The sequence below is a fragment of the Aethalodelphis obliquidens genome, unplaced genomic scaffold, assembly GCF_003676395.1.
Source record: "Aethalodelphis obliquidens isolate GAN/ISIS:26980383/991018 unplaced genomic scaffold, ASM367639v1 scaffold5, whole genome shotgun sequence".
In the NCBI taxonomy this organism is placed as follows: domain Eukaryota; kingdom Metazoa; phylum Chordata; class Mammalia; order Artiodactyla; family Delphinidae; genus Aethalodelphis; species Aethalodelphis obliquidens.
In genome coordinates this window covers 22,929,964-22,952,818 of record NW_020837949.1, presented here as the reverse complement: position 1 = coordinate 22,952,818, position 22,855 = coordinate 22,929,964, and the positions used below count along the sequence as shown (strand labels likewise).

Genomic DNA, 22,855 nt, shown 5'->3' with positions numbered 1-22,855 from the left:
CCACAGCAGTGAAAGTGCCGAGTCCTAACCACTGGACCACCAGGGAACTCCCTCCCTTTCTTTTTTAAAAATAGAGCTTTGTTTTCCCCCCACCTTGGGGAAGTAGTAAATTATTTAATAATACTGTATTCCCAGACCCTTTGCAGCAAAGGTGGCAATGTCACCCAGTTCTGGCCAATAGATACTAGTAGAAATTGCTGGTAGACCATCTGTGAACACTTTGCGAAGGGGACAGGTGTGTCTGGGTTGCACCTTAACCTAAATATGTAATCAAGGAGGGCTCAACCTCCTGAAAGGGGGATAAAGGGGATAATCCCCCTGAAAGGGGGATAAACAAAATTCTTACTGATAAGAATATACAATTTCCTATGTGGTCTTCAGAAAATGTTCTGCTTTCTTCATTAAATTTGTTTTAATTAAAATTGCTAACACTGCCAATCATATTCCCATTTCATATATGCCGTTGTACTCAGTCATATTTCAATTGTCTAATAAATTTGAAAGGAACACAATCCAAAATAAATCTGATTTAATATTCCCTTTGTTTAGGCATTCTTGAGTTATTAATTCTTCTTAGGCTCAGAATAATCTTATCCAATTTTGTCCTTCTTATTGTACTAAAAGTTCTTACATGAAAAACATAGGTAGATAATTTTAAAAACCGCAAATCTTGAGTTCATGTATGATCAGAGGTCATTTACTATGTAACAAGAGATATCTGACCAATTTTAGACCCCCTAAACCATTCTGGACCCTATCTTTTGGAATCTCATTTCTTAAAGCACCCCAAAGTACAATCTCCTTAGAAGTCGTCATGCCATCCTCAACTCATTCCTGACTTCTCATCTTTGCTTACACTGTTTCCCCCTTTAATTTAGCCAAGCCCTACCTCCTTTATAAAGCCTACTTCAATTCCTCCAACTCATTCAGCTAGCCCTCTTTCAATTCTTATTCCACTCACCATCATTACCAACAAATTTTCTCAACCTTCCCAAAGGAGATTTTAGCATGTTAGTATCCAACCAAAACTCCTTCAATAAAGCCACGTTTTCAACAATGAGTACATTCTGAGCATCCCACAAGGAACGCTCTGCTGTATGCCAGGGAGACACAGCCTCTGTCCTACAGGCATTGTGGACTAATGGCTTATTCACACCGGGGGCTCACTAGAATTCTCAAGTGGTCTACAGAGTAAACTGTAAACAATTTCCAGGCCCCCCATGATCTGTGTCCAATTTATTTTGCTAATTCTATCCCCCATTATTCCTTTTCTTTTGGTTAAAATAAACTGGGCTACTTGCCCAGTCTGTACTAAAACTGATCTCTGGGTGATCATCTAATAGAAACAGTCAGCAGCTTGGTCTTTTTCTCAGTCCTCACCTCTCTAACATTTGAAAAATGGGTATCCACCCTTCACTCACCCATTCACTCTTTAACCTCGTGTAAAATGGCTTCTGCCCACAACACCCCCTTCATACTAAAACTGATTTCCAAGCGGTCACCTTGACCTGTTAATGGCCAATCTTCCAGTAACCTGGCCTTGACTCACTTTTTTGACCCCTACCCCTGGTGCTCCTATCACCCCTATACCCCACCATAGCCTAGCCTTAGAGATTCTATCTTCCCTGTGGCTTCACTTCTATCCTTTCCCATCAGTTCTGTCCATTACCCCTAAATCAGATCCTGATTTCTGATTATCTAGACTATAACAGTGATCTTCTAACAAACCTTCCTCTGTGCAGTCTCCTTCTCACTCTAACTGAAAAAAAAAAAAAAAAAGCAGATCTTACATTATTCCCTCTTCCAAACACTTATTCCCAAATCAATTAAACACTAACTCCCCAATCTGATATTCAAGTATTTCCAAGATTTTAACTGACTTCAGCATGAATGGGCATCAGTCAATGTAAACTTCCACTGCTATACTCAGCATACCCTGTGCTCCAGCCAAACCAGTCTGCTTATTTTTCACTAAACACGCAGTGTGCTTTTGCATCTCCAGGCTCCGGTTCACCTATTGTCCACCTGGACTACCCTTCCCCTCCATCTCTGCTATTCTAAATCTTATCCTCCCCTAATTTCACTTACCATGATATCTTTACTAACTCTCCACCAAATGTGTTATAGTTATTTGTGCAGTTATCATACTTCCTGACTGGATTGTAAATACTGTTCAAACGAAATACGGCTTTGAGTGAGCCCTTCTAGGTGTCAACCTGTGCTAAGTGACTTGCATGCATTATCTCATTTAATTCTCACATCAATGTTGTTAGGCTATAGCACCCTCCGCATTTAACATTAAAGAAAATGAGGCTCAAGGAGATTAGGTAGTTTGACCAAGTCATGCAGCTGATGAGGTTGAAATCATTGTTTTAGTCCGTTCAGGCTATAACAAAAATGCCATAAACAGAGTAGCTAACAACAGAAATGTATTTCTCAACAGTTCTGAAGGCTGGGAGGTTGAAGATCAAGGCACCCACAGATTTAGTGTCTGGTGAGAACCCACTTCCTGGTTCATAGGCAGCTGTCTTTTCACTGTGTCTTCACAGGGCAGACAGGGTGAGGGAGCTCTCTGGGGTCTCTTTTATAGGGGTACTAATGCCATTCATAAAGGCTCCATTCTTATGACTTAGGCGTCTCCCAAAGGCTCCACCTCCTAACACCATCACCTTGGGGTTTAGGATTTCAACATATGAATTTGGGGAGAGAACCGATTCAAACATTGTCTACAGCATTCATGTTTGTGTTACGTAGGCAGCAGTATCCATCACCTGCACTGCTCTCAAACGGTGTGGATCGGATAAGCGTGTTAAAAACTCTGTCTTCATGTAGATCAAGACTTAAATAGGGAGGTGGGGACTGAAACAGTAATGAATTAGGATGGCAGGATTCTTGGTGATGTTTCCAAATTTCCACTATTGGGTTATAGTGTTTTTGAAATAAGCATTTAAAATATATAGTTGCTAAACAGGATTGCAGCTACTCAAATATTCTCAATTGTTATGTGTAGGTTAGTTTTATCTCTCTGATTTTATTGTCATTCCCCCCCCCCACACACACACCCAGGGATATGTCTATTCTCTTGCATTCCCACAGCTTTCAGCGCATTGCTCAACATACAGGGTACGTACTTGTTGATGTTAATGTATGTGTGTTTGCATACGTGCACAGCAACTGGGTAGAGGACGTGGGTGCGTGATGCAGTGTGCGTTCCTCCTCATCCTTTTTCCCTTGAGTAGCTGCAGCCTGGATGCTTTCCTTCTCGGGGGAGGAGGTAGAACCGCTGACCCTTTAACAAGTTGTGCCTCACAGAACAGGTGTCTCCCCCGCCTCTTGGAAAAGTGGGATGGTTGGATACTTAGTGACATCAGAGACCGACTAATAAGAAATCAGGCTTCGGCAGACGAGCCAATGGGAGGTCGAGGGCGGGCCCGGTTTCCTGGGAGCCAGGCGGGCCGGGCTAGTCCTCCAGCCACAGCGGAGTCTCTGCCGTTCACGCTGCGCGCGGCAGCTCCCGCGACTCCCGGCGGCTCCAGTAGCGGCGCCGTTTCCCTGCCCGCGCTTCTCCCGGAGGCACGGCGCGGGCACCTCCCGCCGCAGCGCGGTTCCCCCGCCGCTCGGGCTCCGGCCGTAGCACGGCTCATGCCTCCGGGCGCGGAGCGCTCAGGTGGGCCGGCCGTGGCGGGGAGATAGGCCCCCGGGGGCGGCGGCGGCTGGACCATGGCCCGGAGACCCGGGGCGCCGGCCGCCTACGGGGAGGACTTCTCCTTCGTCAGTCCGCTGGTGAAATACCTGCTCTTCTTCTTCAACATGCTCTTCTGGGTGAGGCTTGGGGGTCGTGGGGGCACCTGGGCTGCAGGGCACCCCCTGGAGGGTTGAGTGGGCTGCCCGCGCTGAGCAGAGGTCGTCCCCGGATGCCCGGTTCAAGGCGAACGTGGTGAGCGGCACTGCCGAGTTTTCTGAGAAGACCGTACTTTGGGGTAATTTATCCTAGGCAGAGACACCACAGTGGCTCCTTGTCTGCAGAGCGTGTTGGGGTGGGGGATATGCAGGGGATTCAGTGCAGACTTCTGGGTATTCTCTCAGCATCGGATGAGGGTCTATGTCAGGCCAAAAAGGTGGTTTTGAGCGTCAGGAGCGGGTTTTTCTGTTGGTCCAAGGCAGACCCACTGACACACTCATGATTAGGGGATTTTTCAGGCCTGGGGGCTGTGGCCCTGCTGGCAAAGAAGAAAGAGGAAGGAGGGAAACCCAAACCTTCCCTCTCCCTTACCTCAGAGAGAATGAGTTAAGGGGCTTTCATCTCTTCCTTTTGCAGGCCTCTGCTGCCCTTCCTCCCTCCAAAGGCTGAGAAAGGACAGGAAGAGCCTCCAGGTGTGGATGTCTTTCCCAGAACTGTCCCAAACTTTGCCCCACCTTTCTCAGGACCAGGCTCCATCCCCGGGAGTTTGACAGTCTTCAGCTTCTTTAAATAGACCCTATGTTGGGCTGGAAGTCCAGGGGTCCTTTCAGAATCTTCTGCTTGGGGCTGGAAAAATAGAAAAAATATTGGACCGGGGCTGCCTAGATTCTCATCCCCACTCTGCCATTAATTGTTGACTTGACTAACCTGGGCAATATGTTCACCTCTGTAGACCTTAGTCTCCTCCTCCATAAAAATCCAGCATGATCAAGGATGCCAGAAATACTCTGCTGGAGCTGAGAATGCAGCTGGACCAGATCATGAAATGCTAGCTCAATCCTGTTTCAGGTCTAGAGAGTCCCTGAGCCTCTCTGGGTTTGCGAACATTGGGAGATCCACCCCCTTTCCCCAATTTCTCTTCCAGCACCAACTACACCAGAGCTGCTGCTCTAAGAGCCCGTTATGCTTGCCCACCTCTGCCTGAGACCTAAAGTTCAGACTTGCAGGAGGGAGGAGTCTAAAATACGTTTCCTAGGAGAGGGAGCAGACTAGGCAGCTAAGCCAGTTGCTGGAAAGGTTCCACAGGGGCCGTGGTGTGAACAGACACAAAGTACATAAGTGCTAGCCCGTTGGGAAAAATGAGAGAAATCCCAGAGGGTGGTGATGACAGCTCATTCTCAGCCATTGTACTGGGAGAAATGAAGTTTGAACTCCTAACAAATTCTCAGTTTTAGTTTAGAACTGGAAAAAAAAATTGGAAGACATCTTGTCCAGTACTCGCATCTTATTTATGAGAAAGCCAAAGCATAGAGATGTTGTTTTATCCTAGCCCAACAGCTGGTTAGTGGGCTTGGTCTGGTGATATTTTCTACTGAACCACAGTGCCTCTAGGGGCAGTCCTTGGCCCAGATGGCTGCTACTGTGACTGGGATGTTAGCAGTATTAGTAGTTAACTAGTCAACACAAGTTCCATGGTGTAGGTTCTGTTTCAGCTGGAGGTCAGGCGAGAACGGAAGAAAATCTCATCACCACTCTGCCAGGCTGGGGGATGTCCTAAGGGGAACCCCCCACCTAAAAGCAAGTTCCTGAGAACCCTCTTACATGCTCACTGAGTGTCCCAAACCAAGGCACGCCATCCTCAGAGCCAGCACCGCATCCCAGGGACCTCAGGTCCTCACTCTAACTTCCTCTATCAACCAAGGCTTCGCATGCGTCTTCTTTGGAGCCTTCTTAGGAGCACCCTTATCTGTGCTCCCCAGCTGCAACAGCTGGGTGCATCTGTTACACTGGTGTTCTCAGTAATTTTCCTGGACTTCCCCACTCTACCCCACCGGCCTTTTGCCAGATGAATGACTTTGAGAGGTCGCAGGAAGGGAGAGAGTTTGGCTCCATAGACCCATTTATCTTGGTACAAATGCTTCATTCAAGGTCAGAGGACCTGGCTAACCAAGCTGGCACCATCCCAGGTTAGAGGAGAGCCCCTTCTTGGCCCTACTTTAGACTCATAAGAAGTCATTGGCACTAGAAATGGCACACTGAAGGACAAGAGGCTCAGCTTCTTTCTGACGCCCGCTTACTGTGTGACCCCAAGCCAATATATCTGTCTCTCTGTCCTTAAGCTTTCTCCTCTAAAGGAGACATTTTTTTCTGCCTCTGTGAACTGTTTAAAGATGAATGCATCACTTTGGGGACTGTTTTCTTTCTTCAGGAGCTGAGGCTAGATCTAAGGATGCATCTTTTTTGTGCCCCAGTATCCTTGGGACATTGACCTTCCCAGGGGACAATACTCTTTCGGCATTACTGAGTGCCACTTCTCCCCCAGGTCCAGAGCCGCAGAGTTCATTCCACACAAGGCCAGCTGGAGATGAAGAGCTGCTTGCCCAGACCAGGGGTCATTTGTCTTCCCATCCCCCCTTTAGGGACTGGTTAGTGTGGGGTTTTTTTGCAGGCTTCCACCATCCCAGTCAAATTCCCCTCTTCTGCTCAGGAGGCACCTGAGTGCCATGGCTGGGACTGTCAACCCACTCCTTTTCCAGACAGAGTGCGTATTCCGGCCAGGTGCTGGGGAGCTGTGTATGGATGGTGTTCGTGTCTGGGCCTGGATCACCTTGGGATGGTAGCCAGCATTGTCGGGCTCATACTCCGTGGTGGCAGTGGCTATCCCTGCTACTTCTCTTAGAGCCCTGATCCTTGGGGCATTTGGTGTCTGACTCAGAAAGCTCCTGGCTCCTTTGGGACCAGGACCTATTCCACCTGTTCATGTTTCAAATCTCACTTCCCCTTTTGCCCAGGAGTTCTGATTTTCTCCCCAGAATTGTGCTGCTGGGTTACTGATTGTTAGGATCCTGTGGCTTGGAGAGTTGCCTCAAGATCACAAAAGTTGTATTTTAGTCTTTCAGTTAAGAAGTCGCTGACTTTCTTTACCTCCCTGTATTGGACAGCTCTGTGCAGAGGGAAGAGAGTGGGCTGGTACATGCTTTATCATTCTGGGCATACGTTGGCAGGAACATTATCAGTGCTGCCTACAGCAACCATCTCCTTCCTTGCTGATCCTTTTCCCACCCAGGGCAGCAGTTGGAGTGGCTTTTGAGTCAGGCAAAGCCCAGAAGCTCAGATCTCCTGCCCCTGTGTCTCAGCTGAGGCTTCCTTAGTGGCGATGCCTCAGGGCTCCCGTGGCGCCTCGTACATATTTTGCTTGTCAGATCTTTCTTTACCTGTGCTGCAATTATGTGTTTCTGTTTTTCTCCCCCTCTAGACTTCAGGCTCCCGAGGGTAGAGACTGCCTTATTCACTTCTGGATTCTCAGTGCCCAGCTGTGTTTGGCAGAGAGTGGGTACTTACTGAATGTTTATTGAGTGGGGAATGAGAGAGCAGAGCCTACAGGGTGGAGGCATGATGCCCTTGCTCCCTCTCTCATGGACACTAGCCTTTCAGGATGCAGCACAGCGTTAAGTCCTCCAGCATTCTTGGTTGGAGTATTGTCCTGTTTTTTTCTTCAGTGGGCCTGGCACCCCTCCCTCAAGCCAGGTCAGAAAACGTGGCAGCCATCCCCTCCAGCATCTTCCTCAGGGCCTAATTACCACACACAGCACACGTGGACCCCCTTCCAGGTCTTCCCTAGGTGGATCCAGGCCTCTGGTGAGGTATCTTCGTCAACAAATTCACTTTCCTGCCTAGGACCGCTGTATTGGAGTCCCCAGGGCACTCAGGATGCCCCACACCACCTGCAACACTATCTGTTGTAACCTGGCTCAGAAGCCATGAGGAAATGATCAGGCATCAAGCCTGGCAAAAGCCCCTCCTGAGTGACAGGGTCCCTTATGCCCCCATCCCCCCACCACACACACACACACACACACACACACACACACACACACACACACACAACTACTTAAATATGCTAGGAGGCAGAGCCCATTTCCTCCCCCATTTTTCCCCTCCTTTCCCTATAGACTAACCAGCCTGCAATAAATGAATTATAACAGTATTATTTTTTTAATATGTAAATTTATTTATTTATTTTTGGCTGCATTGGGTCTTTGTTGCTGCGTGCGGGCTTTCTCTAGTTGCAGCGAGTGGGGGCTACTCTTTGTTGCGGTGCGTAGGCTTCTCATTGCGGTGGCTTCTCTTGTTGTGGAGCATGGGCTCTAGGCATGCAGACTTCAGTAGTTGTGGCTCGCGGGCTCAGTAGTTGTGACTTGCGGACTCTGGAACGCAGACTCAGTAGCTGTGGTGCACGGGCTTAGTTGGTCCGCGGCATGTGGGATCTTCCCAGACCAGGGCTTGAACCTGTGTACCCTTCATTGGCAGCCGGATTCTTAACCACTGCGCCACCAGGGAAGTCCCTATCACATTACTTTTATAAAAACAACAACAACAACGATACCAAGAATGAAGATAAGAACCACACACTTTGCTGTCAAGTCACATGTATGCCTTCTTAACTCCCCAGATAGCTCTGTTTGCCTTGTACCAAGTAGGAAATCATAAACTTCAAGCAGCCTTTAAAAAGAATAAAAGAAAAGCATCTCTTAGAGTCTCGATAGCAGGCTGTGTGTCAGGCTGGTAACTCCAGGCTGTGAGTTTGCGTGTTTATACTATTTTGAGCACTTGTGAACTTTCCTTCCTCGTTTATACCCTTGGAAAACCAAAACCAGCCATGGCCTAAGGAAGGAGCTAAAGGGTTGGCCCAGACATTGGAGAGGAAAGAGCCCTGTGGACTCCTCTACTCCAGCAGGACAATTCCATCCTATCCAGAGGGAGAAAGCCAAGAACCAGTTTCAGACAGATAGTTGCCACTTCAGAAACCCAGGAACAATGGTGGTGCCAGGATGACCACTGTAGGACCAGTGTGTGCAGATCCTGGGCAGTGAGAGAGGAGGCCCTACAGGATGTGATTTCTTTGACTTCATCCAGAAATAAGGATAGAAAGGACTGAGAAGCTGGAGGTACAGACCCCTCCCTCCCAGTATCCCTCTGGGAAGGGACAGTGTTTTGATTCCCATGCAGGGAATCACTCTACTCTCAGCTGTCCCCCACCGCCACCTTCAAAAGAACAGGAAAAAGATTTATTCCAAAAAAGAGGTGAGGACTCTGAGACAGATCCACCCAGTTCATGCAGACTGGACTTTAGAATGTGGAAGGCGGACAGGCCGGGCTTTCTCTCGGTGGCTGGCGGGCCCTGGGTGGTGATGCCCCGTCTGCCCCTTTCAGGAGCCGTTCCAGGGACTTCCCTCTGGGTCCTGCAGGGCCTTCCTGATGCTGTTTTACTTACCCCTGCCTGAGCCCCGCCCAGTCTGGAGATTACCCACTGCTCACCCAAGATAACTGCAGGCAGCTCCTTCCCACCTCACATGATGCCTGGAAGTGAATACACATGTCCTGGTAGGAGACAGAGAGGGAGGCAGCCATGTGGCCGAGGTCATAAGGCTCTGGAGCCATGTGGACCTACATTCCAGTCCCTCTTTAGCCACTCACTTACTGAGTGCATTCGCCCAGCATCAGTTCTATAAAGTGGAGATCCTAACACCCTCTTGGGGTTGTGGTCACAGTATACATACAGTGGTTAGTCCAGTGCCTGGCCCTTAGCACTCCACAAAAGGTAGCTGTTACATCGTTGTTAGAATTGGCTCCTAGAGCCAATTCACCTTTTGGGGATGGACTTGGAGAGCTAGGATGAGTGCTCCTCCTGACGAGGGGCAACTAGGTGGGGATTGAGTCTAGGTAAGGGCCAACCCTGAGCCTGACTTCCTTCAGCCTTGAACACCCTTGCTCACATTCCTACTGTTAGCCAGAGGGAGATGACAATTAGTGGCATCTTTATATTTTATAGTTTACAAAGAAGTTTCCTATATATAATAGGAACAGAGACTCCACTGTTGTCTTTAAGGACCTTCCCTAGGTCCACTCCTCAGAGCTTTTCACACCGCATTGGTCTTAAGGTACAATCCAGTGGAAATGGATTCCAAGAGCTAATTTGCCTGTAATTTTCGGCATTTGAGCATTAGAGCCAGGAGAAGAGCTCTTGTTCAGGACCTCAACTTGGGGCCCTATAACCACTTATCTCTTAGTATTGATGGCTGTGAAATAGTGTCCTAGGGGCTAGAATAAGGGTTTTCCTCACATCAAATCATAACTGTCTTTTCCTGATTTACAGAAAAAAAAAGTCAAGATAACGGAAAGACTTTTCTCCATTTTCTGTTTTCTCCCATCTTCTCTCCAAGACAACAGCTGCTTATCTGCCACCAAGTGCAAGCAGAAGGCAAAGGGAAGAGGACAAGTAGCAACAAACATTATGGAAAACTAGGAAACTACTTAGAGTATCGCCATATTATTTTATGAGATGCAGAGACATACGTCTAACAGCTGAATCATCTGTTAGTAAAATTGTTCCTTATTTCTGTGATAGAAATTAGTATGTCATGCTTCCTCACATGACACATTGAGAAGGACACATTATCTGTGTAATATTCCTGTCAAAAATATGTCGTCTGGGGCTTCCCTGGTGGCGCAGTGGTTGAGAGTCCACCTGCCGATGCAGGGGACACGGGTTCGTGCCCTGGTCCAGGAAGATCCCGCATGCCACGGAGCGGCTGTGCCCATGAGCTATGGCCGCTGGGCGTGCGCGTCCGGAGCCTGTGCTCCGCAACGGGAGAGGGCACAGCAGTGAGAGGCCCGCGTACCGCAAAAAAAAAAAAAAAAAAAGTCGTCTGAATCTAATTGGGAAGAAACAATCTGACATCCAAATTGAGGGACATTAAGCCAAACAACTGGCCTGGACTTACCAAAAAAAATTTCAGTGTCAAAAGAAAAAGTATCAGAACATGTGTTGGCAAGGATATGGAGAAATTGGAACCCCGTACATTGCTGGTGGGAATGTGGAATGGTGCAGCTGCTGTGAAAACAGTTTGGCAGCTCCTTAAAAAATTAAACATAGAATTACTATATGACCTGGCAGTTCCACTCCTGGGTCTATACCCAAGTGAACTGAAAACAGGTATTCAAACAAAAACTTGTACATGGATATTCATAGCAACACTATTCACAACAGCCAAAAGGTGGAAGCAACCCAAATGTCCATCAGTGGATGAATGGATAAACAAATTGGGTTCTCTCCATACCATGGGATATTATTAGGCCATAAAAGGTATTGAAGTACTCTTACATGCTACCACATGGATGAATCTTGAAAACATTATGCTAAGTGAAAGAAGGCAGACACAAAGAGCCACATGTTATGTATTCCATTTATAGAAAATGTGCAGAATAGGCAAAACCATAGAGACAAAGCGGTTGCCAGGGCCTGGAGGAGTGGAGGGAATGGGAGTGACTATTTAATGGGTACAGCGTTTATATTTGGGGTGATGAAAATGTCCTAGAACCTGATAGTGGTGGTGGTTGCATAGCGATATGCATATACTTAAGGCCACTGAACTGTACACTTTAAAACGAGTAATTTTGTGGTATATGTATTTTACCATGATTTTTTAAAAGTCGGTGTCTTGAAAAACCAAAAACAAAGAAAAGAAAAAAAGCTGTGAAACTGTTCCAGGCTAAAGGAGACTTGATCACTAAATGCGTGATCCTTGACTGGATCCTGAACCAGAAAAAAGGGGAAATAAAACCAGTTATAAAGGACATTATTGGGATAATTGGGGAAAGTTAAATATGACTGTAAATTAGATAGTAGTAGTCGCATATTAAAGCTTCAAAAAGAATCTGATAGGTCAAGATCGTATAGAGTACACCAGCAGAGCACTGTTAGTGCCTTGTCATCTGAACAGTTTTAAGATCCACTGCCATATGTTTTGGTATAAGCAGAAATCACCCTCATTAAAGGTTGTAAAATTGCATGCAAGTGAATCCCAGTTTAAGAAAATGTGATATTAAAAAGTGTGGATTTACAAGACTAACAAATTGAGGGTGACTATTTTTTAAATAGATTTCATTTCTTAGAACAGTGTTAGTTTTGCATAAACTTTTGAGAAGATGGTACAGCGACTTCCCATATATCCCACATACAGTGTCTCTTATTATTAACATCTTACATGAGTATGATACATTTGTTACAATTAATGGCATTATCATTCAGGTCCGTACTTTATTCAGATTTCCTTATTTTTACTTAATGCCCTTTTTGTGTTCCAGGATCCCATCCAGGATATTGAATTTCATTTAGTTGTCATGTCTCCTTAGGTTTTTGTTGGCTGTGGCAGTTTCTCAGAATTTCCTTGTTTTTGATGACTTTGATAGTTTTCAGGAGTACTGGTCAGACATTTTGTAAAATGTCCCTCTATTGGAACTCGCCTGATGTTTTCTCATGGTTATACTGGGGTTATGGGTTTGGGGAAGGAAGAGCACAGAAGGGAAGTCCCATTTTCATCACGTAATCTCATATATCAATGACCTCTGTTGACGTTGACCTTGATCACCTGGCTGAGGTAGTCAGGCTTCTCCACTGTAAAGTTAATCTTTTCCCCCCTTTTCCATACTGTTCTCTTTGGAAGGAAGTTACTATGCGCCACCTTCTTGACAGTGCAGTACCTCCATAAAATATTTGGGATTCTTCTGCGTGGGGGTTTTGTCTTTTCTCCCCCATTTATTTATTTATTAAGTCATTTATATCAGTATGGACTCATGGGTATTTATTTTATATTTGGGGTAGCAACTCCATACTCTTTTATTTTGATGTCTCTTTGGCATAGCCACACGAATGTGGGGTTTTGTTTTTGTGTTTTGTTTGTTTTTGAGCATTTCCTTACCTTCTGGCACCACAAGATGCTCCAGACTTATCTATTTCCCACCCCAGTCCTAGGATCAGCCATTTCTCCAAGGAGCCCAGGGGATGGCTATTTTCTTTATAAGGTGATTACTCACCTTACATAAGGATAAAGATACTGGTGCGTGCAAATTATTTTATATAATTTGATTGACAACTCTTCAAGAACATGCCTTTGGCTGGACTCAGCTATTTTAAAAACTGTCTAGCTTTTGAAAGTTTCCAGCAAGGCTTCATTCTAGCCAGAATATGAAAAGCTATTCTAGGAAGAGAAGTGTCTTTATCTCCATTCCCATCATGAAAGGAGATCATTGGTGATATTGTAGGGTGTCATAAGATTTTGTAGCAAAGACTGATATATTGTAGACAGTACCCGACTTGAGACTGGAAATGGGGTTTAGTCCAGATATTGCCATTGCACCCACGTGCACTTGGTCAAATATCACTTACCTCTTTTGGCCTCATCTGTAAAAAAAATGGTGAGTGGCTGAGTTCGTTTCTAAGCTTCTACTCAGCTCTAAAATGTTATGCTGTTAACAGCAGCGGCACTAACTTTGGAATGGCAGCAGCTTTGAGGAATTCAGGGTGGGAGATGTGGGCAGGAATAGAAGTGTGAAAGGGCAAGCCTGACTGCAGGGTAAAGAGGCAGATCCATGACAGAAATGCAGAATTTTAGAGTTAGCTAGTGAGTTCCAGGTGAGCAGTATCATTAATGATCATATTAAATATTAATGATAATATTAACGTCTTAGTCTTGCTTCTCACATAGCCGGCACCTACCCACTCTAGATCCCCGGCTGAGTGTGCTTTAGGCTTGTGGTTCTCGAACTTGACTCATGTTGGAATCGCCTGGTATGCATTCAGAAACACTGTTGCCTGGGTTCTAACGCCAGAAATTCTGATATACTGGGTTTGGGGTGCAGCGTAGGCATCAGGAGTTTTTAGGTTCTCCTCCGTGCCCCCCATTCTAATGGCAGCCAAGGTTAAGAAGCACTGCATTAGGCCCTAGATGCCCTTGCCCCCTCCCATGTAACAGATACACCTCCTTAAGGGCAGGGACCACATCTTGCTCATCTTTGCAGTCCTCAGAGTATCTCCTACATAACAGCTGATGAATTGGATTTGGACAGTATATTAGTTTCCTATTACTGCTGTAACAAACTGCCACAAACTGAATGGTTTAACATAACACAGATTAGTTTTCTCATAGTTCTGGAGGTCAGAAGTCCAAAACAGGTCTCACTGAGCAAAAATTAAGATGTCAGCAGGAATGGTTCCTTCTGGAGGCGCTAGGTAAGAATCTATTTGCTCGCCTTCTCCAAGAGGCTGTTCACGTTCTTCAGCTTACGGCACGTACTCCAACCTCTGCTTCTGTTGTCATACATATCTCCTCCTCTGACTCAGACCCTCCTGCCTCCCCCTTATAAGGTCCCTTGTGATTATATTGGGCCAACTGGGATAATCTCCCCAGTTGCAAGGTCCTTAATCACATTGGCAAAGCCCCTCTGGCCGTGTAAGGTTACATATTCACAGGTTCTGGGAATTAGGAATGGACATCTTTGGGAGGACGCTGTTCTACCTACCACAGATAGAGACAGAGCAACTGCTATAATTACAAGCCCACCCATGGAATGAAGTTACCCTGTGACACATGGCATCTGTTTACTTTTCCTTTCTTGTTTTAGCTGTGTTAGGATTTAATCAGAGACCGTCTTTGTGGAAAGTTATACACCTTAGTGAAAATTTAACATGTGACAAAACAGTGAGGAGCCTGGGAGCAACAGAAATAAAGAGCAGATACATATTTTTTAATGATTCAGTAAAGTGATATTCAGAACCGTAATTGGCTGTGGTGAGTTTTAAAGGGCAGATAGAGATGCCTGATCACTCTGGCAAAGGGCTTGTGCTTCCAGGCCCGTGGGGTAACCGGGGTCTCCGTTGTGTGGTTTCCTTGCCTCCCACCAACTCCCCCTTGCTCCCTGAGCCTGGCTGTGCTGTGGGACAAGAAGCCAGCTGGCACCTGCAGCCCCTCACACAGCTCTTTCTGCAAGTAGCTCCCTCTGTCCTGGACAAAGAGTGTGAGGGCCAGCACGTCACACATCTGGCCCCGAGTCAGAGGCGGCGTCAAATGATTGGGGACCAAGGAGAAGGGGCTGTACAAGCTGAGAAGAGTCCTGAAAGGTGCAGTTTTAGACAAGGGTTTCCCATTTCCTGCTGAATGCACCAGCTGGTAGAGTTTCCCAAGGAAAATGTGTCTCTACTGAGGGGCTAGTCTGACCCTGTTACCTGCTATGGGTGCTCAATTCCCTTCTCCCACCAAAGCCCCAAGATGGTCTCTGTCTTGCCGGACAGTGGAGTGCAGCCAGCCCTCTCCTTCACCACTGAGTTGGTCAAGTCCCTGCTGCTGAGAACTCCCTCCAGCCAGAGCTTGGCCCCCGCTATTGCCATGGTGATAGCCAGCTGCTTCTTAGCACCAGCCTGGGAACTGGGCACAAAGGAAGGGTGACCGAAGGATGTGCACACTGGGCCACCCTGCACTCCTGGAGGCATAGAGCGGGGCATAGAGAAGGCCCCTTTAGGGAGCGCTGGTGGTCTCGGATGGGTTTGTTCTCTGAGACAGAAGCCAGGAAGTTTGAAAGGTCTAAACTTCTCTGTTCCACACTGGAATCAGGGTTTAAAAAGTTTCCTTTGCAAGGTAGTTCTGCTGTTTTACACCCACGCATTCTTTCACACTGGTTTGTACTTTCATTCTTGCATTTGACACCATATTGACCTCCAAGAGGGTTAGAGACCTGGCAGCATCTACCCAGGCCTGCGTCAGCTTTAAGACCTCCCCTTTGATGTAGCTGGATTCAAATTCAGAACTTCATAGTTTCTATGTGACCCTGGACAAGTTAATCCTTAGTAATGATAGATAATATTTATTATCAGGCATCGTGTTAAATGCTTTCCATGCATTCTTTTATTTCATTTTCACAGTAATCTTATTAAATGTAGTTGTTTTAAATTACCATCTTCAGATACAGAAACTGAGGCTCAGAGAGTTGTCCAGCACAGACCCAGGTTCAACTCACTCCGAAGCTCATGTTTTTCACTGCTATTCTGTTTTAACCTTGCATTGCCTTAATTTCCTCATCTGTAAAATGGGGATAATAGCCGCCTCACAAGATAACTGTGTTGTGAGGATTAAATGAGATAATCTTGGTATAAGCTTTTCATGGAGGTAAAGCACTGACAGATTCTATCAATAGTATCACCAGGGAAGAAAAAGATGCTCATTTCTGGGTCCAGGAAGAGTCGTCCTCCTCCTACTCTGCTTTAAGGTTACTGACGGCTATCAGGGCTCCCTGATTTTCAAAATCTCAGAGTGTGGCTCCTTCCCTGTCTCCACAGGTGATTTCCATGGTGATGGTTGCCGTGGGAGTCTACGCTCGGCTGATGAAGCACGCAGGTGAGCTGTAGGTCCCCGTGCATCTCCCCACGACTCTTCGCTGCCTCTTTCAGCCCTGGTCTTTCAGCCCTCCTTCCCACATAAGCTATGGAGCTATAGGGGGCAGCCACCCTCTAGCCAAATCCTAGAGGCTTACTCCATCAGGCCATCCAAGCCAGTTCACCTGGATTTCCCTGAGCTCCCACGAGTCTTCTGAGATCTGCCTGCATTTTAGGCTTAGGAGGTGTCTAAGGAAGAAGGTAGGCTTCCGGGTGCAAAGAGTAACCGGGGGCTGTAGCCCTTCCTTCCCTCTGTTCTGGAGTAACTCAACCTTCATTCCTATTCCTCTGCACAAAGTCTCCAGGAAACGGAATCTGCAAAGCCAATGAGCCTAATGCCATTCTAATTCTTTTCTGGAGCGAAAGTGGTCCCTCCTCTCTTAAGCCTGTGAATAAAGGCTCTTACTTTTTGTTAGTTTCTCAAATTAAACGCCACAAGCCCTTCTGGGCCCTTTGTCTTCTCCCCATGGGAGGGCAGTACTGCTTCCTGTAACCTTCCCCCAGCCACACTGGAGAATCCCCCACCAGGGGAGGAGGGCAGTTTTGGGGGCACCCCACCCCCTCCCTGGTACCCCCCACCTCCGTCAGCACCAGACTCAGACTGAGAGACAGCCCCTTCCCCCAGAAGCAGCGCTGGCCTGCCTGGCCATGGACCCGGCCATCCTGCTGATCGTGGTGGGCATCCTCATGTTCCTGCTCACCTTCTGCGGCTGCATCGGCTCTCTCCGGGAGAACATCTGCCTCCTGCAGACGGTGAGTGGTCAGGGGCGCCCGCAGAAATGCCCTGGCCTCTCTCCTCCACGTGCCTCTCATTCCTGAAACCTTTCAGGTTCCTTTGTCCCTCAATGCCCCCAAGGTCTGTGCTGTCCACTCCTCACTGTAGAGCTCAGCCCAGGTGACCCAGCACAGGGTGACCACCCCCAGGACAGCGTCCCAGAGGCAGCTGCCTTTCCTGTGTGTGGGACACCTAGGAGAAAGTGCCCCGTGGACCCCCAGTACTCGCCGTGGTCCTGGGAAGAACTACTGCCCAGCATGGTAACAGACTGCCTCCTTTTTCCGCCTGCTCCCCACAGTTCTCCCTCTGTCTCACCATCGTGTTCCTGCTACAGCTGGCAGCCGGGGTCCTGGGCTTCGTCTTCTCAGACAAGGTAACACTGGGAGTCACGGGGCCTCCTCAAATGTGAACCAGAGGGAGGAAGGGAAGGTTCCTGCCCGCGCTTAGCCTGACTAATTAACCACAGTGGTCCTTCCCCTGAGAAGCATCGGCCTCTGAAAGATTATCCTTAGGGATGAATGAATCGCCTTTAAAGTTGCCATATTTAAAGAGGATTTCAAGATTGTAAGGTGTTTTCCTCTGACAGTCTGAGAGGCCAACAGGGAGGTAAATTCTATGAACCAAAAGTTAAAATAGTCTGTAAACTTTAACGGCAAATGATTGAGTAAAATTCACTTATCAAGTGAACCACAGACAACGTGAAGAGCCTTTTGTTTCTTTTAAAAATTGTTTATTGGTATAAACGAAAGTAAGAAAAGGGGGAAGTAAACAACACTTTGAACAGCTCTTACCATATCTGGGAGTGGTCTGCCATTCAGTGACAGCCCTTTTAATTAAGAACCAGAATTTTTTTCCCAAAGGGCAAATGATTACCAGGGGCAGAGTATAGGACTATGGATAGGAAACTTTGAGAAAAGTAATGAAGCAGGAAGGAAGAGACCATGGTGGAACTATGAATTTGAGAGCCACTGAGTTAATTCAGAATGTCCTAGTCCTTCGGGCTTAGTAAAATCCTAATACGATACAGATCTGTTTAGAGTCTAAAGAGATGCAATTCTCTTATGTCCACTAGAGGTCAGTGCCTCAGCTCAGTAAGTCCTTTTCTACTAAATACTTACACACACACACACACACACACACACACACCCCTGCCCCTGGACACACACACACACAAACTAGTTTCGCTGCTTTGCATCAGTCAACAAGTATTTTGTGTAATAATATTCAGAGATAGATAAATATTGGATTATCTTGAGATGTGGCTCTGAGAAGAGGCAATAGCAGGACCAGCATTTTTCTTGCCCACAGGTTCCTGAGGGCCCAGAGATGCACAGGCTTCGGAATTGGCCATCTTCCATCACTAGGACTTGGTTCTGATTTCAAGGCTGACTTAAATAAAGAAGGATGACCACTGTCTATTGCTATTTCTGCAGGGAGGAGCTGGTTAGGGGTTAGTCCTGTGTTCTGATTCCCTCCTCGTGTTTCTGGCAGGCGCGGGGGAAGGTGAGTGAGATCATCAATAACGCCATTGTGCACTACCGAGATGACTTGGACCTGCAGAACCTCATTGATTTTGGCCAGAAGAAGGTATGGGCTAAGAGGGGGGTCATCTAGTGGTCCAGGAAGCTGTGGGCAAAAGTTAATGCCATCCCAAGAGACACCTCACCCTCATCACCTGCCGGGTAATGGATTCTGGGAAGGGGTCTGGCAAAAAGAAAACACGTAGCTTTAAAAGTACTTTTAAGGGCTTCCCTGGTGGCGCGGTGGTTGGGAGTCCGCCTGCCGATGCAGGGGACGCGGGTTCGTGCCCCGGTCCGGGAAGATCCCACATGCCGCGGAGCGGCTGGGCCCGTGAGCCATGGCCGCTGAGCCTGCGCGTCCGGAGCCTGTGCTCTGCAACGGGAGAGACCACGGCAGTGAGAGGCCCGCGTACCACAAAAACAAACAAACAAACAAACAAACAAAAGTACTTTTAGGGCTTCCCTGGTGGCGCAGTGGTTGAGAGTCTACCTGTCGATGCAGGGGACGTGGGTTCGTGCCCCGGTCTGGGAGGATCCCGCATTCCGTGGAGCAGCTAGGCCCGTGACCCATGGCCGCTGAGCCTGCGCGTCCGGAGCCTGTGCTCCGCAACGGGAGGGGCCGCAGCAGTGAGAGGCCCGCGTACCGCAAAAAAAAAAAAAAAAAAAAAAAAGTACTTTTAAGGGCAAAGAACAGTATATATAGTAATCTACCAATTGTGTAAAAAAAGAGAGGAAAGAATATGTATTCACGTTTGCAAAAGGAATCTGGAAGGGTATGAAGGAAACCATTATAAGTGGTTACTTATAGTGGGAGGGGGAACTGGGCAGATTTTTTAATATTACCAATTCAAAAGTCAGATTTTTAAAATTATGGCAAAATGTACATAATATCAAATTCACCATTTTTAAGTGTACTTAAAGTGTACAGATCTGTAGCACTAAGTACATTCACATTGTTGTACAACCCTCATCACTGTCCATCTCCAAAACTTTCTTCCCACACTGAAACTCTGTACCCCATTAAACACTAACTCTCCATTTTCCCCCTCCCCCTAGCTCCTGGCAACCACCATTCTATGTTCTATCTCTATGAATTTCTGTCTCTATGAATACTGTATTTGTCCTTTTGCGACTGGCTTGTTTCACTTAGCATGTCTTCAGGATTCATCCATGTTGTGGGATGTGCCAAAACTCCTTCCTTTTTAAGGCTGAATAATATTCCATCATATGTATATACCACACTTTGTTGATTCATTTATCTTTTGATGCACACTTGGGTCACTTCTACCTTTTGCCTATTGTGAATAATGCTGCTATGAGTCAGAACTTAAATTTGAAACAAAAGTGCTTTTGAGACCAGAGCTGAGTTCCCCTTCGCTTGGTGCAACACTCTTGACTTGGATCCTGTTTGCTTTCATGGTGTAATTATGGCCCACAATATTGAAGAGTCTCCTCCTGTGCTTCCTCTATATTAAGGCAAATGTTTGTAGCACTGATGCTTTATTTCAGCCAGTATTTTTGGAACATATACTTTTGCGAAGCTCTATGCTATACAGGACTGCAGAACCAGAAACTGCCCTCAAGGAGCTCATAGTTGAGTGTGTGAAACAAAAAATATATACAGCAAGTTATAACAAGACATATAAAATGATAGAAATTAAGAAGAGAAAACTTCTTTAGGGGAAGGTCACTAAGAAGCTTGAGCTCCAGGTTCCAGGTTGTGTTTCAACACAACGTGAGCTTACAAGTGCAAGCTTGCCATAGACTTTTGGTTGCTCTGAGAGTTCCCCTTGTCACCTCAGTGTGGGGATGGGGGTGGTAATTTTAACCCCTGTGGTGGGCTTTGTTGCAGTTTGGCTGCTGTGGAGGGATTTCCTACAAGGACTGGTCCCTGAACATGTACTTCAACTGTTCGGAAGACAACCCCAGCCGTGAGCGCTGCTCTGTGCCTTACTCCTGTTGCTTGCCTACCCCCAACCAGGTGAGCACACATCCCGCCTCATTTCCTCCTGCAGTGATCTGAGTTACTTTCTGATTAGGGCAGCTGCTATTGGGAATCTCCATCCCCTGGTTTAGCCAGTCAGTTTTGTAGAACAGCTGTCAGATGTTTTTCTTCACTCCAATCTGATGGCTCTGTTATCTTGCACTCCTGTAGCCCACTTGGGGTTTCAGAAGGCACAGGTCTCTAAGGCAAGGAGAACTGGACTCAGACGTCTCAGAGGAAGAGAAGTCTGCATTTAGCAACTTCCAACGTAGCATCCTCCACATATATTCTCTAACAATTTAGGAGTTTAGGAAGGGTGGGAAGCCCATCAGCTAGGGCCCCTAAGAAAAAGTTATTGGAATGGGAGTCCCACCTGGCTTTTCAACTCTCTTCCCAGGCAGTGATCAACACCATGTGCGGCCAAGGTATGCAGGCCCTTGACTACTTGGAAGCTAGTAAAGTCATCTACACCAATGGCTGTATTGACAGACTGGTCAACTGGATACACAGCAACCTCTTCGTACTTGGTGGTGTGGCACTGGGCCTGGCCATCCCCCAGGTAACTTACCCTGTAAAACTGTGGTCCCACAATTCTGTAAAGACTCCTTTGTTTTGGGGAGGGCACCTGGGGCTCAGCTAGGGTGCCAGGCACTAACGTTACTGAAGGGTAGGAGATGTGATGGTGCCGACTGCACTGGGAAGATTGAGTCAGAGGAAACAAGGGCATCACTCATTGCTGAGGACCCAATTCCTTCTCACCTTTCCCAGCTGGTGGGAATCCTGCTGTCCATGATCCTCGTGAGTCAGATCAAAGATCAAATCAAACTACAGCTCTACAACCAGCAGCACCGGGCTGACCCATGGTATTGAGAATCCATCCTGCACCTCCTTGTTAGGGCAACAGGCGAGCCTCATCGACCAACGGCAGTGGTTACAGCTCTCAGCACCAAATGGAGATTTGGGTTCCAGCCCCACAAGCGACGGCCCAGTGGCAAGAAGCAAACTCCAGATGCCAGAAGGCAGGGTACACAGGTGGCTCAAGTCTGGGAAGGATGTGCCTCCTCTCCCCATCCTAGCTCTCAGCATTGTTATTTTGTATTCTTTCTACCCTCCACCATTTGGGTTTCTGTTCTTGTTTTGTCTGAGCAGAGATGCTTGAGCAGAGCAGTCGCACAGAGTTGTGGGGGCAACAGGCTTTCCACCGAAGCACTGCAACTGACAGACCTGCTGAGGCTGCCACTGAGCTTGCCGCACATACTCGCATTCTGGCTGTTGCCAGTGCGCCCTGCCTGGAGTCCGGTTGGCATGATACCAGCTCCAGAAGGGGAGGGAGTGGAGCAGGCAATGAGCGTGGGGGTCGGCTGGGGACAGTCGTATGTGCTGGGGAGGAGGGAGGAGGGGAAGACCCTGTGTTTACTAACTGCCTGTGCTGCCATCCTCCCAGGTAGTCAGAGTGAGCTACATCCTGCCCCTCCCTCATTTCCATGGAAACGTGGCAGCAACTGCAAGGGGTACAACAAGCAGCCAAATTCACCCCGTCTCCCCTCCTTTAAAAAATGTCTGGAACCATGGTCTCTATCTTCTGCAGCCAGCAGAGGTGGGACTGAGCCATACGTCCCCTTGAACTGCACCCCTGTATGGCCCTCGCTCTCCAGTAAGTGGGTTTCTTTTTTTTAACCTTGGCAGTGTGCAGAGAAAGAGAGGTACCCCCCCCCCCCCCGCCGCCCATTCCTCTGCACCAGAGCTAGCTCAGTATTTCTACAGTGTAAGCAGGGATCTTGCTGGGGCTGGGGGAGCCAGAAATGGCAATAAAAGTTTGTTGACCTGGGCTAACCTGGACTCCATGAATTTTCCATTCTGGCAACTGGGAAGGGAGGGGTAGAAGGGCCCGGCCGGTGGGCCCTCCCTCCAACAGGGGACTGGACACTCCTAAACGCTACCGTACTTCCCCGGCCCCACCACTCACCCCAGCTCCCTCTAGCAGATGCACCATTCCCCTCCCACAACCCCGCCCCCTCCAGTCTAAATTAGATAAAGAGATTCCCCATTCGCATCTGGGAACAGCATAATTTTATCCCCAAACCTGACGTTAATTTTTTTTCCTAACTAAAATACTTTGCTACCCAAAACTTTCCGGATGGGTTAGGGAAGGATACGTCTGTAAATCACTGTGTAGCCCTCTCGCCGGGAAGGGAGTGGGGGGGAGTGAGGAGGAGGAAGGCCATCTCTTCACTCACAGTCTAGACCCTCTAGCCCTCTCCTCCATCTTTATCTGAAAGAGCTGGGTACCGCGGTCCATCTTGCTTTACTGAAGACCCAGAAAAAAATTTCCAGCCGTGCGCAGGGCTTCCTCGCGCGGAGAAGAGCGGGCGAGCGCGGAGAGCAGGGAGACCCGGCTGGCGCGTCG

The 22,855-nt window shown here is 47.6% G+C and overlaps 1 protein-coding gene across 2 annotated transcripts; it reads left to right on the top strand.

Annotated features, from left to right (window-relative positions):
* Positions 1-3,456: 3,456 nt before the first annotated feature.
* Positions 3,457-22,281, top strand: TSPAN33 (tetraspanin 33). 2 transcript variants are annotated; one of them, XM_027101965.1, is made up of 8 exons: positions 3,457-3,822; positions 16,074-16,131; positions 16,798-16,922; positions 17,243-17,317; positions 18,436-18,531; positions 20,317-20,445; positions 20,846-21,007; positions 21,217-22,281. In XM_027101965.1, the coding sequence occupies exons 1-8, from the start codon at positions 3,721-3,723 to the stop codon at positions 21,316-21,318; spliced, it is 849 nt and encodes a 282-aa protein (XP_026957766.1). In that variant the 5' UTR covers positions 3,457-3,720; the 3' UTR covers positions 21,319-22,281. The 2 variants fall into 2 exon arrangements, with proteins under 2 accessions (XP_026957766.1, XP_026957765.1); XM_027101964.1 differs by having other exon boundaries at positions 3,459-3,822; positions 16,795-16,922.
* The last annotated feature ends 574 nt before the right edge of the window (positions 22,282-22,855 follow it).